Source organism: Schistocerca nitens, chromosome 4 (genome assembly GCF_023898315.1).
Source record: "Schistocerca nitens isolate TAMUIC-IGC-003100 chromosome 4, iqSchNite1.1, whole genome shotgun sequence".
Taxonomy (NCBI): domain Eukaryota; kingdom Metazoa; phylum Arthropoda; class Insecta; order Orthoptera; family Acrididae; genus Schistocerca; species Schistocerca nitens.
This window is the reverse complement of record NC_064617.1, coordinates 513,592,764-513,611,881: the sequence shown is the minus strand read 5'-3', so window position 1 is coordinate 513,611,881 and position 19,118 is coordinate 513,592,764. Positions and strand designations below refer to the sequence as shown.

The following is a 19,118-nucleotide window of genomic DNA, read 5'->3' as shown; positions in this document are numbered from 1 at the left end:
AGTATTTATCATACAACATATGTGCCTCATTACATGCTATAATTTACAAAAAATCTCATTTTGATGTCCTGAATCTTTTATGAGATATGATGATTATTATGACCACATGATTCACAACGTGCAAGGATGTGAAGCGGTGCATCATGCATGACTGTCCTTCGGATATAAAACACAACTCAAGAATGAAATGAGGTATCCTTCTGCTCTCAATTTTAAATAAAATTCTGGAATTTTATCTACATTTCATTCACTGCGGTGTAAGCTAAAATCAACCATACGCAAAGTTTATACAATGTGTTTTTATCTCTGCAAAATCTTCAAAATTTCATCCAGTGTTTTACTTAATTTGAGGCAGCACAGTAACTATGGGATATAATGAAAAGAAATTCAGTATTTTTCAAAAGACAATAACAGACAGTAAGATGTGCAAAAATCAAAATTTTTCCCGTATTAGTTTTCTTATAAGCAAATAATAAGTATTTCATAGCAGCCAGGAAGTCCGCATAAACAGCACTAGACACGTCTTGCCCAACCATCCGTAGGATATAAAATGCAGTAACTAGAGAATGAAATGAGATATCATTCTGCTCTCAATTTAAATAAAATTTCGATACCTTACCTACATTTAATTCACTGTAATGTATGAGCTAAAATTAACCGCATGCAAAGTTTATGCAAAGCATTTCCACCTCTGTGAACTCTTTAAAATTTTGTGCAGTGTTTTACTTAATGTCATGCAGCCCAGTAAGTATAATGGATGACTAAAAGAAATTCATTTCTGTATCTAGTGGAGATATCAGACTGTAAGATGGGCAAAAATCAAATTTTTTTTCACCCAATAGTTTTTGAAAAATCGTGTGATAAGTAATTCATATTGGTCAGAATGCCATCTCGCAGCATAGGCATCAGCATTTGGTGAGCAGTACGCCTCAGCACGGAATGCAAAGAGTATGTCTGCAGCAGAGAAAGGGTTAATTGGGGATCAGTTTTTGCACCATCTCCACAAATCGCTTGCTGTAGGTAGCTAACTTCTGTCTGTGCAAAATGGCATTTATCTTGGTTGACCATCAGATGTGCTGTTCATAGCCTGTTAAATACTTGCTCCAAAGATTTTACATGTTCTTCCATATCATTTGAAAATACAATGTCATTCACGTATACCATACAAAGTAACTCATCCAACTGTCTCTGAAATGTAGCTGGTGCACTTTTGAGTCCAAATGGCATTCTGCAGTACTGATAATGACCTAGTGGTGTGGTTAAGGCAGTTTTTGACCTGTCTTCTGGAATTACTTCTAACTGATGATATCCACTTGTTAAATCCATTGTTGAAAAATATCTGTATTGGCATGTATTGTCCAATGTCTCAGTAATACTGGGGATAGGATGTGTGTCTGTAACAGTTTTTGCATTCAGGCATCAATAATAACAACAGAACCTGCATTTCTTTGTACCATCTGGTGATTTCTTCAGAATAGTGATGATGATTGCCCTCCATGGACTATCAGTAGTCTTCTTATTCTTCTGACAGTTGTTGATCAATGAATTCTTCCATCAGTGGACACCTATGCTTTGGTAAACGGTATAAATTTCTGTAAACTGGAGTGCTGTTACCTGTTGGTCTATGGTGTTGTGTAACAGACATCACTGGTAGCGGACCATTTGTTTTAAACAAGCCTAGAAATCATAGCAATTAAGCTTCCATTGCTTGTCAAACACTTCCTTGCAAGTGATTCACTTTTTTTACATAATGCAGATGCACTAAAGGTTTGCTTGCAGCTCTGGTCATCATATGACCTATGAAATCCTCTTAGTCAAGAACATTTAAAGTGCAGTTGTTAAGTCTTTTGGCAGACTGACCTCATCCATGCTCACAGGAGGTGCAAACTCTCCATTTATATTACAAATGCATGCCACGCACTGAGTGAGGTGGCGCAGTGGTTAGACACTGGACTCGCATTCGGGAGGACGATGGTTCAATCCCGCGTCCGGCCATCCTGATTTAGGTTTTCCGTGATTTCCCTAAATTGCTCGAGGCAAATGCCGGGATGGTTCCTTTGAAAGAGCACGGCCGACTTCCTTCCCTAATCCGATGAGACCGATGACCTCACTGTCTAGTCTCCTTCCCCAAACAACCCCCCCCCCCCCCATGCCACGCATTGGCACACAGAATAGTCCATGTTATCTTAAACTTTGTTGCTTTTCAGTGATTCTACCACAAATAATACTTCTTGTGGTATATCAGTATATACAGGAATCCAAACCAACTTCCCTGTATACATTACTATGGGAACCAATCTTTAGCATATGTGTTGACAGTTCAGTCGGCAACACATCTATGATTGGTGTACCTTGCGACATTGCCTTACATACAGTCATTGTTCCCAGCATAAACAAAGTTCCATTCAGTTCAATTGTACATCAGAAAAGATCGATTGAAGCACATAGTTTATCAAGGAAGTATAGTTTGATAATTGCTGGATGATGTTCACCAACATGTAGCAACACTTCTGTGTATCCATGAAAACTCTTAGGTCCAATGACATCATGTTATTGTCACCTACTCTACGTAACCTGTACTGTGGAGATTGAAGTCTCTACCTACCTAAGATGCCCTGCCTAAGATCCCCTGTACTATGCCTAACAAGCAGCATTCCACCCCTACAAACGTATACGTGCAGTATTCCGTTCTACTGGAAATGCTTTCCAACGGGCAATGCATTCCAGTTTTGCATTTAATGGGCACTTTTTATGATGCTGTTTCTCTTGTTTCCTTTTCCTGCACTCTTGCTGTATGAGCGACTCGGCCATATTCGTAGCCTCCGACTGACAACAGTACTTTTGCAGATGACCCTTATGTCCACATCTATAGCTCTTTACTTAGAAGTTGAATACCTGACAGTCATTACGCACTTTCACAGCAATATTGATTTCTTCTACCAGCATGGTGATCTTAATAGCTGCAGCCAGGTCAGATGGATTCTCCAACTTGGCCCTTCGTGTCATATCAGTGGGAAAACCAAGTAAGAAGTCATCAAGAGCACTATTCTCAGCTTCAAGCAAGATAACTGCATCAGCCTCTGCACTTCATATCAGCTCAGGTTCTATTCGAGAACGATTCCACTGACTCATTGACGTGGTGCACCAAACTACTTAGTTTTACCTAGAAAATCTCGCAGTATTCTGTTTCCAGTAGTGCTGGCTCAAGCCATCAGCTAGCTCCTGGATGTTTCTGCCTTACTAAATGCCCTGTGATACATTATGTATGTTTCAGCTTCACCTTCTAACCATAAACTAGCTCCACGTAAATGTTTCATCATCCATTTGCACAGTTTATTGGTAGCTAATGCATCCTCCATTGTCTTTCCAGGAAAAGGCTTCATCAAGATTGCTGCTGATGGATTGAGAGGAGAGAGGGGTACAGTCAACACTGTGTTAGCTTCCCCTGATCCCGATTGCATCTTCTGTACTGCACCTTGTAAACTTTCAATCGGCAAGATAGTTAATTTTCCTGCTCATATATTTATACTTGTTCCTTTAAAGTGGTAATAGTTTTGCCCATTGTAGCAACTTGTGTTTGTAGTACTTTGCATTTTCTACAACAGCTGTTACAGTAACAGAGATGTGGGAAAAAGCTATACTTATATTATGTATAACAATCAAATAAATTATTTTCATGTTAGATCGTGGCCCAACACAATTCAGAACACTCCTCTGCTAAAAGACCAAACTGTGTACATATGTCACATGTAGAGGGTACTGACTTAGTGGATGGCAACTGATGCCTCGCTAAATTACAACATTTGCACATCACTGGTGTTAAATACACTTCCGTGGCATTTCCTCTAAACAGCGATAAGTCTGCAAGTTCCTGCGGTTTAACAAATGACACTTTGATGTTAGCATCAATGTCTGTACAATTCAACATGGCCCCACACAATAAACACAACCAGAAAGGACAACAGAAAGATGCTCACTCACTACACTGCATTACCCCAGGATGGAAGTCCAGATGACAACGACAGTGATGCTGCAGACATGTTTCAACTACGGCAGCAGCAGCAGCTGATGTAAACACTTCTGACTCCAATTTGCAAGGGCTTGAGATGAGACCCTTATGGCTGAAGGATGGCGAAGTGTGGAATATGGTGACGAAGACCAGTTGGCACTCTGTGCGCTAATGGAATAGCATTAGCAAGACATACATTTATTCAATTTAAGTGTTACAACTGAATCATCGTCCCTTGCCATGGCAAGGGCAGTGGGTCCAGTACACAGCCATGGAATGCGCTGACTCATCCACTTCAGCACAATTTTGAGGCCGTTGTCTCGGTCAAAGCTGCTCTTGTAATACGGTGGCACCATGCAGGGTAGTGGGCTGCAAGCGTTGCTCATACTGTGGCGATGACCACGAGATTGTCAAGTGATTTTTACTAGGGCATTCTTGTGGACATTGAAGGCGTTATAGGTGGTAGAGCAGCGTTATGGCATGGCCTCTCCACCAGAGGTAGGCTGTGGACACTGGCATCTGCTCACAAATGCGATTTGGGGGGCAGCAGCCTTAAGCACGACTCCCATATACAGTGACAAGTTGATGGTGAGCCAAACACCGCCAGTTTGACTATCAGCAAGCTGGAGGTTGAAATCCTCAAGACTTCACAACAGCAAATCAGACCTTGGCAGGTCGCAGTTAACATGTTTGTCAGATCAGGTGGGAGCAGTCTCGAAAGTAGAAGTCATCTGTCAAATGATTGGCAGCATATCACAGGATCTGCATTGTTGCTGGCTCACACTCTCTAGTGTGAAAGTTGTTACTGTTTGACAATAGTGCTCCAAGTGATGAAAAAGCAGATGTTCAGATGCGTCATAAGGTTAATATTTGTTTTAAATTATTTTATACTTAATTAACTGAGTAGTTGTTATATTTTTGTCTTCCATGCATTAGTAAGTTACCAAGAGACAAGTAAAAACAAACAAATCGCAGTGATTCAATGACATAAGCTACAACTCATTCATGAAGAAATACTTTCGAATATAACTATATTTGCAGCTTATTTTGCTGAAAGCAATCGAATATAAACACGTCATGCATGAGGAGCATATATTTCCGTTGTTGTCAGCTCTTATTTTCATAGGTACTTTCCTTGACACTAAATTTTTTTTATGGAGTCTAATGATTCACCAATTCTAATACACAAATATTTTTGTAAATGTAATTACTTTTCTTTCAGAAGTTATTGTGTTGAAGATTCTTGCCATTTGTGGCTCGGATTTAGCAACAATTGTGGAATTGGTTTCTCCTGTGTTGGGAAACAGTTTTATTGTTGTTGATGAAATATTATCACATCTGTGTGGTTTTTCCTTAAACTACAGTTGTGTTGGTTCAGTTGGTACATTGAATAATGTAGATTGGATTTCATATAGGTTGCCTGCATTCCACATTCACTGATTTGGGTGAAAGTGTAGCAAACAAAACTCTGCTTTGTTGGATCGATATACAATGTCTTTTTGTAAAATGTCTAGTCTTGTAGTGCTTACTAGGACTTTGCCAAGGAAAACAATATTATTCAGTAACTGACTGTATGTTGCAGAGAATCATAAATAAATTGTCCTGTAATGCACCATTTCATATCTCCTTAGGAAACTAAATAATCACAAATGTGGTGTAATTTTTTAGTTATCATTGATTTTTATGGCGCTGCATACACACTCTATTGTAAAAACTATGTTACAAATCAGTGTTAACATTAGTATTCTCACTCAATCCATAGTGTTGGTTGCTGGCTGCTTGGCATGCTGCTATCAGTGGGGGGTAACAAAAGCAAGATGGAGTGTCATGACTGTTGTCATGGCATCTTCACCAGAGGTAGGCCATGGACACCAGCATCTGCTCACAGATGCAAGCCTTAAGCATGCATCCCGAATACAGCGATAAGTTAATGGTGCGCCAAACACCATCATTTTGGCTCTCAGCAGACTTCACAACAGCATATGAGATGTTGGCAGCTCACAGCTACTATTTCTGGCAGGTCAGGTGGGCAACTATCTCGAAAGTAGAAGTCATCTGCCAAATAGTAAGGAGCACATTGCAGGGTCTGCATTGTAGCTGGTTCACTTTAACTGAATTGCATATGGGCTTGTGAACCTGAATATTTATTAATGTCCATCTGAGGCAATGATGTTATGTCTTGCCAAGGATGACTGTGTGTGTCCTAATTTTCTGGCTTCATCAGCATTGTTCACCGCCCTTCGGTGTCACAAAAGTGACTTTCGTTGCTTGGTGGTTTTCTGCCATGTGAACTGGCTGATGGGTGTTCTTGTGGAACATTTATTCCTTCTTGTTGCACTGTGCTGTGCTGTCAGAATGATATTATAATCTCTCAGTGAGATCATTTTGCTGAATTAAGGATTCAGTCTTCTTACCCAGGTGAGGTGAAGCAGTAGTTTCCAGGGTGTGGCATATTATTTGCAGTATTGGCTGTCTGCCTATTTGTCATTATGATTGTTACATGATGTGTTGGCCTGGTTTAACTTGGCTTAGAACTGGCTGGAGATAACTTGATAAAAAAATTTCCATTTGTCCATGATATCTTTCTGCAGCAAAGAAAATTTTCCATTTGTCCATGATATCTTTCTGCTGCCCAACAACACTGTTGCGTGCTTACAAATGGCCCCAAAAATATGTTGGATAGCAAGGTACATGGGAATTCAGAGAAATGAGCTCACAGGTGTAGCAACTAAGGATTCTTTATGGTACTTGCAGTGTCACAAGATGATGCTCATTTGTTGGTGCAACTGCCCCACAGAGAAAAGTACTTGTGTGTCAGCTGGGACAATAATAGTTGGAAGTGAGGGTCAACAAGATGCAGTAAGTGGGATCCACAACTCACCACTTAGCCACGGCCTATCTCATACTGCTCCTGCTCCTAAGAAGAGAGAGTAATTTCAACACACCTCTGAATCATGCCCTCTACTTTAAAATATAGATTTGGCTTCTAGTTATAGGGCCCACCATTGTGAACTGTTTATCATTTACAGATTTTGGTGTGCCACATTTTAAATGACTACTTTATATTGTAACTAGCGACCTATCCTGGCTTCACATGGGTAGCACTAAGTATCTGTGGCTGGACGACTTCTTTGTACCATATTATGTGTAGATATACATTAACATTCCCTGTGAACCTATCTGTTAGTGACAGCTGTACCAAACTCCTTACAATAGTTCCTGAGATTAGCCATCACATAAAGACAGAAAAATGTGTGTGTGTGTGGGGGGGGGGGGGGGGAGGAGGAAGGATGTGCAGCAGCTGTTACTTTACTGCTTTGTCCACCAGAGATTCTGCCTCCTCTATGACTAGGTCGTGGCTTCCATCATTGCTAACATATGCCACTCCAAGTGCTAATTAAATATGGAGCAGATAGAAATACATGTGTTTACACACTCATCATTACTTAACGGTAATAAATTATATACACAAACCTTCATTGTGACCCAGTCTATGTATTAGTGAGAACTGTATCAAAATCACTGGAGTGGTTTTTGAAATTAGCCCGAATATACTAACAGAAACCACAACGGGAGACGCTAATTTATTATATTTACAGACAGAAGATAATAGGGAAGACATCACATTTAGTCTTTGTTCAGTCTTTAGTCTTTCAGGTGCTTGGCCTCCCCCCTCCCCCCCTCCCCCCCCCCTCCTCCTCCTCCTCCTCCTCCTCCTCCTCCTCCTCCTCCTCCTCCTCCTCCTCCAGCTGCCTTTTTCAGGATGACTGGCCTGCATTATTTCTGGATGTGGTATTTTATCCTTTCTCCTATTATAGTGATTGTATTGTAGCACTGTATGTTTAAAGAAGACTATACGTAAACATTTTAATTCAGCATAATTTTGATTAAAAATTGCTTTATGAATGTTTGAATTTTAGTTTTGTAATGATACTTGTCTCCAAAACTTTTTAGGAAAACTGGAAAGAATTACTCATGCATTTTTTATTACTGTGGACCCTCCACTGTCATAGACAAAAGAAAATTGTCTTATTATATTACGTAAAAGAAAGGAAGCGGAAATGTGATCCCACATATTTTAATCTTTTCAGAACTGACAAAGGTGTCCATGCGTTACTCTCATCTGCCCATGTTGATCTAGAGCGCCATACAGGTGGTGGGTATGACCCAGAGTGTCTGACTGTAGGTTTCAACAGGTATTTTGAGAAGGCCAAAGTTGGACTTAGGTAAGGATTTGTGGAACAAAGAGTAAGCAAGGTGATTTGGACACCAAAAGAGTTGCTTAGCTCAACTGTCAATTACTTATGTCCTTTTAGAGTGCAAAAGTGTCAGCTAGTCCCAGATACATTTCATTCAAGACATAGTGCAAAGTGCAGAACTTACTTGTATCGTCTAGCTGTGAGGAAACAAAATGCACCAACACTACAAAAGATGGGCTTCAAATACTTTGCTGAAATACCATTTTCTGAATGGAGGAGATGTTATTTTATACAGTAAGCCATTTTTTTTACCTGCCACGGCAAGTAAGATGTCTGTACTTCACATTTAAATCAGGGTACTTTTACTTACTCTCTCAGTATTAATTGTGTGCAGTGGGTTGTAGCACTTGTAATTCTTTTTATTTTTGTTTCATGAGGAATCCAGAATTCAATGTTGATGCAATGAAACAAGCCGCGGCACTTTTCCCAGGAATAAAAGATTTCAGGTCATTTATGGGTGCTTCGCGAGATGATCGAGACATCAGGACTGTAAGAAGTATGAAAGAACTCTGTATCAAACCTGGCCAGCAATTTCTGAGCGATGATTATATGCCAAGTTGTAAGCATTATGATTTTTGGGAAGTAACATGTAAAGGGCAGTCATTTCTGTATCGACAGGTGAGTGACTTTTCAGCAAATACCACAGTGCCATATGTAGTGCTTTTGCATTTTGTTTTGTAAAATGTCAAGCTTCTCTATGGTTCTGATGCCACATAAACCCATAAGTCCCCATATAAGATAAGATACATGTCATGATCCATTGAGGGGAGATCCTAAAGGATGTAGAACATGTTATAAAACAAGACAACGTAATACCTATATCTAAAAACAAACTCTTTGCCTGTGTATATGTCTGCTTGTGTCTGTATATATGTGTGTGTGTGTGTGTGTGTGTGTGTGTATACCCGTCCTTTTTTTCCCCCTAAGGTAAGTCTTTCCGCTCCCGGGATTGGAATGACTCCTTACCCTCTCCCTTAAAACCCAAATCCTTTCATCTTTCCCTCTCCTTCCCTCTTTCCTGACGAGGCAACCATTGGTTGCGAAAGCTAGAATTTTGTGTGTATGTTTGTGTTTGTTTGTGTGTCTATCGACGTGCCAGCGCTTTCGTTTGGTAAGTCACATCATCTTTGTTTGTAGATATAAAAACAAACTTCCTTATACACAAATATTCTGCACGTCCAGGGCCTTGCTGTGATGGAGCACTTCGTTTCACGCCGATCACCTGCCACCCTACGTAAAACCTCTTTCCTCATTACCTTAGCCAGCTTCATCCTGACCCACAAATTCTTCACTTTTGAAGGCCAGACATACCAACAATTAAAGGGAACAGCCATGGGTACCAGGATGGCCCCCTCATACGCCAACCTATTCATGGGTCGCTTAGAGGAAACCTTCTTGGTTACCCAGGCCTGCCAACCCAAAGTTTGGTACAGATTTATTGATGACATCTTCATGATCTGGACTCACAGTGAAGAAGAACTTCAGAATTTCCTCTCCAACAACTCCTTTGGTTCCATCAGATTCACCTGGTCCTACTCCAAATCCCATGCCACTTTCCTTGACGTTGACCTCCATCTGTCCAATGGCCAGCTTCACACGTCCGTCCACATCAAACCCACCAACAAGCAACAGTACCTCCATTATGACAGCTGCTACCCATTCCACCTCAAATGGTCCCTTCCCTACAGCCTAGGTCTTCGTGGCAAACGAATCTGCTCTAGTCCGGAGTCCCTGAACCATTACACCAACAACCTGAAAACAGCTTTCGCATCCCGCAACTACCCTCCCGACCTGGTACAGAAGCAAATAACCAGAGCCACTTCCTCATCCCCTCAAACCCAGAACCTCCCACAGAAGAACCAAAAAAGTGCCCCACTTGTGACAGGATACTTTCCGGGACTGAATCAGACTCTGAATGTGGCTCTCCAGCAGGGATACGACTTCCTCAAATCCTGCCCTGAAATGAGATCCATCCTTCATGAAATCCTCCCCACTCCACCAAGAGTGTCTTTCCACCGTCCACCTAACCTTCGTAACCTCTTAGTTCATCCCTATGAAATCCCCAAACCACCTCCCCTACCCTCTGGCTCCTACCCTTGTAACCGCCCCTGGTGTAAAAGCTGTCCAATGCACCCTCCCACCACCACCTACTCCTCCATTCCTGTAACCCGGAAGGTGTACACGATCAAAGGCAGAGCCACGTGTGAAAGCACCCACGTGATTTACCAACTGACCTGCCTACACTGTGAAGCTTTCTATGTGGGAATGACCAGCAACAAACTGTCCATTCGCATGAATGGACACAGGCAGACAGTGTTTGTTGGTAATGAGGATCACCCTGTGGCTAAACATTCCTTGGTGCACGGCCAGCACATCTTGGCACAGTGTTACACCGTCCAGGTTATCTGGGTACTTCCCACTAACACCAACATGTCAGAACTCCGAAGATGGGAACTTGCCCTTCAGTATATCCTCTCTTCTCGTTATCCGCCAGGCCTCAACCTCCGCTAATCTCAAGTTGCTGCCGCTCATACCTCATCTGTCTTTCAACAACATCTTTGCCTCTGTACTTCCGCCTCGACTGAATCTCTGCCCAAACTCTTTGCCTTTACAAATGTCTGCTTGTGTCTGTGTATGTGCGGATGGATATATATATATATATATATATATATATATATATATATATATATATATATATATATATATATATATATGTGTGTGTGTGTGTGTGTATGTGTGTGCGCGCGCGCGCGCGCGCGTGTATACCTGTCCTTTTTTTCCCCCTAAGGTAAGTCTTTCCGCTCCCGGGATTGGAATGACTCCTTACCCTCTCCCTTAAAACCCACATCCTTTCGTCTTTCCCTCTCCTTCCCTCTTTCCTGACGAAGCAACCGTTGGTTGCGAAAGCTTGAATTTTGTGTGTATGTTTGTGTTTGTTTGTGTGTCTATCAACCTGCCAGCGCTTTCGTTTGGTAAGTCACATCGTCTTTGTTGCTTATGACCCACTCACAGATCCAAAGTGAAATGGCTCTCATGGATGTGAAACAGGTCAAAAAAATCATAAACATATTTTTAATTAAGAAATAGTAACAAACTTGTCACAAAATGTAAGTGTACCATACAGTGAGATACACGTGATGATTCTTAGGCTATTGTAGCAATGCATCATCAAACAGAAAGTAAATTTACAACATTTTTGAGGTTGAATGACAATTAAACTGTTTTTGTTCTATTGTTTTTTGTTTATTTCTGTAGTTTTCAGCTTATTGGGCTATCTTCAGGAAATAACTGACTAACGTGCGCAAGGGCACAAGTTCTTAGGTAACCAAATATAGGGTAACACAGAATAATGGGAATGTTTGAAATGAGTAGTGGCAGCCATGGGCAGGTGGCGGCACTGCGGGTTTGTGGCAGCTAGTAAACAGTCCACCATTTCAGTAATCATGGATCAGTGGAACAGACAACAGCATGCGTTAGCCATAAAAACGTTTTATAAGAACAATTATAGTTTGGTAGCAGTGAAGAGGAATTTTCGATGTTTTTATAATTTAAGAAATCATGATGCCGTTCCGTCGGAACAGGCGATAAAATGTTGGATTAATAACTTCGAAGAGACTGGATCTGCCCTCAAGAAGAAACCAACAGGACAACCAAGAAGTGTGCATTCTCCAGCGAACATTGATGTTGTATGCGAGTCTGTCTTACGGAACCCACAGTGTTCAATCCGTAAGGAAGCAGCAGTGGCTGGAATGTCCCTGGAGAGTGTTTGCAGAATTCTTCATCGTGATTTAAAATTTCACACATACAAACTACAGATGGTGCAACAATTGAAGGACAATGATTACTGGTTGTGATTAGGATTCTATCAACAAATGATAACAAAAATAAACAATGACAATGAATTTCTAAACAAGTTGTGGATGTCAAATGAGGCACATTTTCATCTCTTAGGTTATGTGAATAAACAGAACTACCGTTACTGGGCAAACACAAATTCTAATGATGTTCATGAGAACCCTTTACACACTAGTAAAGTGACAGTATGGTGTGGTGTTTCATCAGGTGGGATTATCGGAGCGTACTTTTTCACAAATGAACAGGGAAACACAATAACTGTCAATGCGATGTTATGGGGAGATGTTATGAACTTTCATTACACCTGCATTGAACAACTTTCCAGATAGTTCAAGAAACCTGGTTTCAACAGGACAGAGCGATATTACACACTGCCCGGCAGTTGGTGACATATGTCCAAGAATTGTTTCGCAACCGTGTGATCTCATGATTCAGTAACATTCCTGCCCCCTGGAACCCTGTATAAGTTAAAACAGAGAATTTGGGACGCAATTCACAGTATCCCAGCTGAGATGTTGCAGTGGTCAGTGAGGAATCTCGACAGCAGAATTCACAATGCATTCGTACAAGAGGACACCATCTAAAGGACATAAAAAAAAAAATGATAAATGCCATCAATGTTTCGTCAATAGCAAAGCTGTAAGGTTTCAATTACTATGAATGCAATTTCTTTCCTCCATCACTTCTAGTTTTATTGGATTGTGGAAATGTTCCCATTTTTCTATGTCACCTGTTATTATAAGCAAAGATACAATCCACCTGCACAGAATGTTGTGGACCAAACTTGTTTTTTAATGTTGTAAATTACACTTTACACAATGGACAATATGAAACACAATAAATAATTACAATACTTAGTATTAGACATTGTATGGTTCTTATGCTATAGTTTGTGAAGCCGTGACATTGGCTGAGAAATGTTTAACTCAGCCCTAGTCACTTATGTTGTGCAACAAACAAGTTTTACTTTGTAAAGCATAGTTTATACAATGGACAATGTTAAATACAGTACATTATTAAACTACACAATATTACAAGTTATATTGCTTTACTGTTGAAGTTTATGAGGTGGTAAGGTAAGGAATATGAAATTCTATTGTGTTTTAATTTTGTGTAGCAGTATATGTCATTGATGACCATCTGTCAGTTTGTGGCAGGTTAATTGCATCATGTGAAGCTTAAAAGTGGGATGTTTTCAGTTGTAATTGACTATTTGGAACCAGTTGGACATTTTGAGCTAAATGTTTGTTAACCTCAAGTGTTTCTAAGAGGCCTAGTTCTCTTCCTTTATTGGCTATATGTAGCACTTCTGTGTGGACTTGGTATCTGTGTCCTTCCATCAGCACATGTTCAGCAAAGGTGGAGTTTGACTTATGTGATCTCCAGCTGTGTTTGTGTTCAGCCTAGTTGCTATAGCCCTGTCTTTCTGTTCAATATACAGTTCGTTGCACTCATTGCAATTGATTTTATATCAAAAGATACTAGTTTAGCATTATGTGGGAGGTCTTTAATTTTGTTAATGAGGCCCATTGAATTTAAAATTCCAAACTCAGATTTATGTTTTGGCTTGGTTTCTTGGTAATTTTGTAGTTTGGTGCGATGTAGGTAGGCCTTCCTTGTGTAGCTTAGGAAGTCCATACAGATTAGGAGCTTCTTTTTATGTTAATCAAATACTTAGCTTTGTCTTTGAGTATTATGCTTTTGTAGGTCTTGGTCAATTTTTAATTTCTTTGTTGAAGGTTTTTTTGGGAGCTTTGGTGAGGATATGGTAGGAATTAGATGTAAGGAGTTATTTCACTTTCACAGCAAAATCACTTTTATCCATGAGATTCAAAGTAGTACTTTTATCTGCTTTCATGAAAAATGATGTTATTTTGAGTAATTTTTTTCTTTAGGTTCTTTACACTGAAGTGGATAAAAAAATCATGTGATACCTTCCAATATTGTGTCAGACCTTCTGCAGAAATACTGAGCCATGCTGCTGCTATAGCCATCCATAATTGAGGAAGTGTTGCCATGCAGGATTTTGTGCCTTAACTGACATCTCAATTATGTCCCACAAATGTTAGATGGTATTCATTTCGGGTGATCTGGGTGGTCATATCATTCGCTTGAATTGTTTGGAATGTTCTTCAAACGAGATGCGAACAATTGCGGCCTGGTGACAATTGTAAAAATTTCATCATTGTTTGGGGACATGAAGTCCATGAATGGCTGCAAATGGTCACCATAGTGATGCCTGAAATGAGATATTTTGGCACACTCTGTGCACTGTGGATCTCGGGAATGATTTCTGAAACAGTGTTCCATGCACCTAGCTCCAACTACCATTCCATGTTCGGAGTCTGTTAATTCCCATTGTGCAGCCATAATCACTTCAGCAACCTTTTCACATGAATCAAATGACAGCCATGTCAATGCACTGCCCTTTTCTACCTTGTGTACACAGTAGTACAATAGTCTGTATGAGTGCGTATCACTATCCCATGACTTCTGCCACATCATTGAAGTGCTAATATTATCTAAATTATTACATACATATACATTATACATACAATTATGTAATATTACTCCGTCCTGGATTTTCCATTGTTCTGCCTTGCATTTTCCCTATGTGTATACTCCCTGGCAATCTCATCACTCGTCAAGTAGCAGATATCTTCATGGACCATTTCAAAAAACGGTTCCTATATAATGAACATCTCCAGCAAAAATATCAAATATTGTCACAGATATGTAGATGGTGTAACGTGTCTGTGGTCTGCAGCAAAAGACAATTTACACATTCCTAAACTCTCATCTAAACTCACAATACAAAAACATACAGTTCACCATTGAGATTCATTGACTTCTTGGACCTTAACATAGGTTTTATTACAAATATACATAGTTTCAAAATTTACAGAACATCCACAACAGACATGGCAACACCTTCACGTTCACAACAGCCAGTAACACACTAACATGCTGCCTTTCTATTCCATGGTGCCTTGTCTTATCTCAACACCAGTGTTAAAACAGAGTTTTCAAACATAATTAGACACCATCGAATGTATTCCATCTAACAGTGGCTATGTCCGTGACTTAACTGACAACATTCTGCACAAGAAACAAAGAAGAAAAATGTTTCCCTATGTGTATACTCCCTCCACAGCAACAGTCACATGTAAAACCAACTGGTGTACTATCCCAGGAAAACAGTCTGACAAATTAGCTGAAACTCTCCAACCCTGTGATTATAAAACTTCATTTTACTTAAGATGCACCACAGCTCATGTCTTATTCAACAGAAAGGACAAAACAGATTTATAAAGTAACAGTGATGCTTATAAAATCACTTGCAATGACTGCAACAAACTGCATACTGGTCAAACAGACAGGGCTATAGCAACTATGCTGATTGAACACAAACACTGCTGGAGATTACGTAAGTGAGACTCCACCTTTGCTGAACATGTGCTGAGGGAAAGATACAAGTACTACCATATTTACTCGAATCTTAGCCGCACTCGAATCTAAGACGCACCTGAAAAATTGGACTCGAAATCAAGGAAAAAAAAAATTCCCAAATCTAGGCCGCACCTGAAATTTGAGACTCAAAATTCAAGGGGAGAGAAAAGTTTTAGGTCGTGCCTCCAAATCGAAACCAAGTTGGTCCATTTTAATATGAGACACAATCTAGGTCAAATGAATGACGATACAGCTACAGTAGTTTGGTTTGAGTCGTAAGCTTAGCAGTTAAGCTTTACCTGGTAGCCATTGCTATGCGTCAGGCTGTCCGTCCGTATTTATACGGGTACCGTACCCTTCCTTTTTCACGTGCTTCGTCTGGTTTGAATTGATTGCTTATTTTTATTTGATCTCATAAGTGCCGTTCTCTATGTTATAGGTGTTTACGTCACTCTAAGCTGAAAATGCATTACTGTACTGTCTCATGCATTGTTTGTCGCATTCTGATAATGAGTGTTCCGGCCTGTCACCGCTTGCAGCATGGCTTGCTTTTGGGCGCGCTACCGCCGCTTACAATGGAAAAAAAAAGAGAGGAACTGTCTCATATGCGAAACAATGGTAATAGACTGCTATTTGTTGTTACTTACACTGCTGCTTTCTGTGATAATGATCAACAAGAACCAAATAATTGACTGCGTATGATAGAAGATGTTCTGAACGAGAGTTTAGCAAAAATTTTTCTCCGTCTGAAAATCTTTGCAGACGCCTCTTTAGTACATTACATCTTCTTCTTCTTCTTCTTCTTCTTCTTCTTCAGTAGCTCTACAGCCCTTGGTGAGCCTTGGATTCTTCAACAATCTTCCTCCACACTTCTCGGTTATTTGCTGCTTTTTTCCACCCCCGGACTCCCATATTGCTGATATCCATTATTACCTCATCGATCCATCTTCTTCTAGGTCTCCCTTTTCGCCTAACTGAATGGATCATACCTTTCATCATTTTCTTTGGAATTCTATCCTCTGCCATTCTCTCCAAGTGTCCTAGCCATCGTATTCGCTGTGATTTAACAAATTTTACTATGTCCCTGCCTTGTATTAACTCCTGTAATTCAGCATTGTGGCGTATTCTCCAGCCTTCTTCCTCCCTTATTGGCCCATAGATTTTGCGTAGTATTTTCCGCTCAATGCTTCTTAGAGCATTTTTATCGTGTTCTGTCAACGTCCATACCTCTGAGCCGTATGTGACAACTGGGCGGACTAGGGAATTATATATTAGCAATTTAGTTTTTCTTGTAACAAGGCTACTTTTGAAAAGCTGCATATTTGCAAAGTAAGCTCTGTTTCCTGCTTGTATTCTTTCCCTTATAGCCTTTCCAATACTGTTATCATTTGTTATTAGGGCTCCCAAGTAGTTAAAAGAGGACACTCCATTGAAGCATTTCCCATTGATGTTTAGGTTTTTAGGGGTTCTTCTGGCCTCAGATTGTGACATTACCATATATTTTGTTTTGTTTACATTTACTATGAGGCCAATTTTTAAGGCTTATGTTTCCATTGCCCGGTATGTTTCTAGGAGTGTATTGGTATTTCTTCCTACTATAGCAATGTCATCAGCGTATGCACATATCTGGCTAGTTTTCATAAATATGGTGCCTCTTTTGTTGATTTTATTTACTGCACTATGCAGGGCAATGTTGAATAGGACAGTGGAGAGACTATCCCCTTGCTTCACACCTTTATTGAAGTCAAAGCTTTCACTTGTTCTGCTAAGGACCTTTACTTTTGCTCTTGTGTCTGTCATTGTCATTCTGATTAGTCTTATTAATTTAGCACATATACCAACTTCTTTCAGTACTCTGTATAGTTCTTGCCGATTTATGCTGTCAAAGGCTTGTTTGAAATCGATGAATAAGAAATGCAGATCTATATCATATTCATAGAACTTTTCCATCATTTGCCTTATCACAAATATTTGATCAGTAGTTCCTCTGCCCGGTCGAAAGCCACACTGATATTCCCCTAGTATGCCTTCTGCACACTTCTGTATCCTTTCGTTTAATATACTTGTGAAGATCTTATAAGCTGTACTTAGCAGTGTTACACCTCTATAGTTTTCACATGCTGTTCTGTCCCCTTTCTTATAAATGGGGACTATTATTCCAATTTTCCAATTACATTCTACACAGAAATTAGTCATCTGAGATTTAAAAATCTAGTCAATTGCCGTGCTTCATTTCTGGCTGTATCACTATTAGGCATAAGAATAATACGAATATAAACATAACATGATATGTACATTCTTCCGCGTTTGCTGTTATCTCACTCTAGTTTCGTAGTTTATTAGGCAGACAGGATTTAAATGATACAGCAGCAAACACGAAAGAGTACATGGCAAAATGTTTATATTCGTATTATTCTTATGGTGAAGAGAATACTGCATGTGATTCACAATTCATAAAAGTTCCTATTAGCAACCATCTCTTCTCACAGGTAGGAAAAAATTCAGAATGTAGAGTTGGCCGTATTGACAAAAACCCCAAACAGTCTTGCCAGTCGGATTTTTGTAGTACATTGAAATGCTGCTTCATTCGAAGATGAACAATACGGAATTTGTATTTACTTCGTTGGATAATGTATGAAAATGCAGTGGTCGAAACTCAGGGCAGAGAAAAAAGCTCGTCTTCCACCTTTTTTTTTAAATTATTTACTGACCCAGAGATTTTGGCGCCAGTATTTATCTTTGTGCCTACAAAGCAAGCCTGTGTAGCGCTACATATATTTGACGGCAGAAGCTAGTTGTGGTGACACCTACCAACATTTTTCACAACTTCCACTTACTTTGCACTCGATTCTAAGCCGCAGGCGGCTTTTTGGATTACAAAAACCAGAAAAAAAGTGCTGCTTAGATTCGAGTAAATACGGTAAGTCCACACAGAACTGCTACAGATAGCCAATAAAGGAAGAGAATTAAGCCTGTTAGAAGCACTTGAGATAAACAAACATTTAGATCAAAACATCCAACTGCTTCTAAATGATCAATTACAACTGAGAACATCCTCACTTTTAAGCTTTGTATGATGCAATCAACCTGCCACATACCCACATGCCGTCACCAATGACATACACTGCTAAGCACAATTAAAACGTAATAAAATTTCGTATTCCTGACCTTGCTTACTCACAAACTTCAACATTAAAACAATATAATTTGTAATACTGTATAGTTTAATAATGTACTGTTTTTAATAGTGCCCATTGTGCAAAGTATAATTTACAATGTAAAACATGTTTGTTGCATAAAATAAGTGACTAGAGCTCAGTTGAACAGTCCTCAGCCAATGTCACGATCTTACAAACTACAGCATTATAACCGTAAACCTTTAATGCTGAGTATTTCAACTATTTATTATGTTTAATATTGTCCATTGTGTAAAGTGTAATTTACAATGTTAAAAAGCAAGTTTGGTGCACAACATTCTGTGCAATTTGATTTTGTGATTGTTTATAATGTTTGGTTACATAAGAACTGGAGTCCCTTGCAGACGC

At 39.7% G+C, this 19,118-nt stretch overlaps 1 protein-coding gene across 4 annotated transcripts in view; it reads left to right on the top strand.

The window, feature by feature from the left end:
- Positions 1–19,118, top strand: part of LOC126253368 (tRNA pseudouridine synthase-like 1) — an 84,487-nt gene that overhangs the window by 31,763 nt on the left and 33,606 nt on the right. For all 4 annotated transcript variants that reach the window (XM_049954649.1, XM_049954648.1, XM_049954647.1 and 1 more), the window contains exons 3-5: positions 8,101–8,235; positions 8,326–8,502; positions 8,646–8,886. In XM_049954649.1, coding sequence (XP_049810606.1) covers positions 8,101–8,235; positions 8,326–8,502; positions 8,646–8,886 — 553 coding nt within the window. The remainder of the gene's footprint in view (positions 1–8,100; positions 8,236–8,325; positions 8,503–8,645; positions 8,887–19,118) is intronic.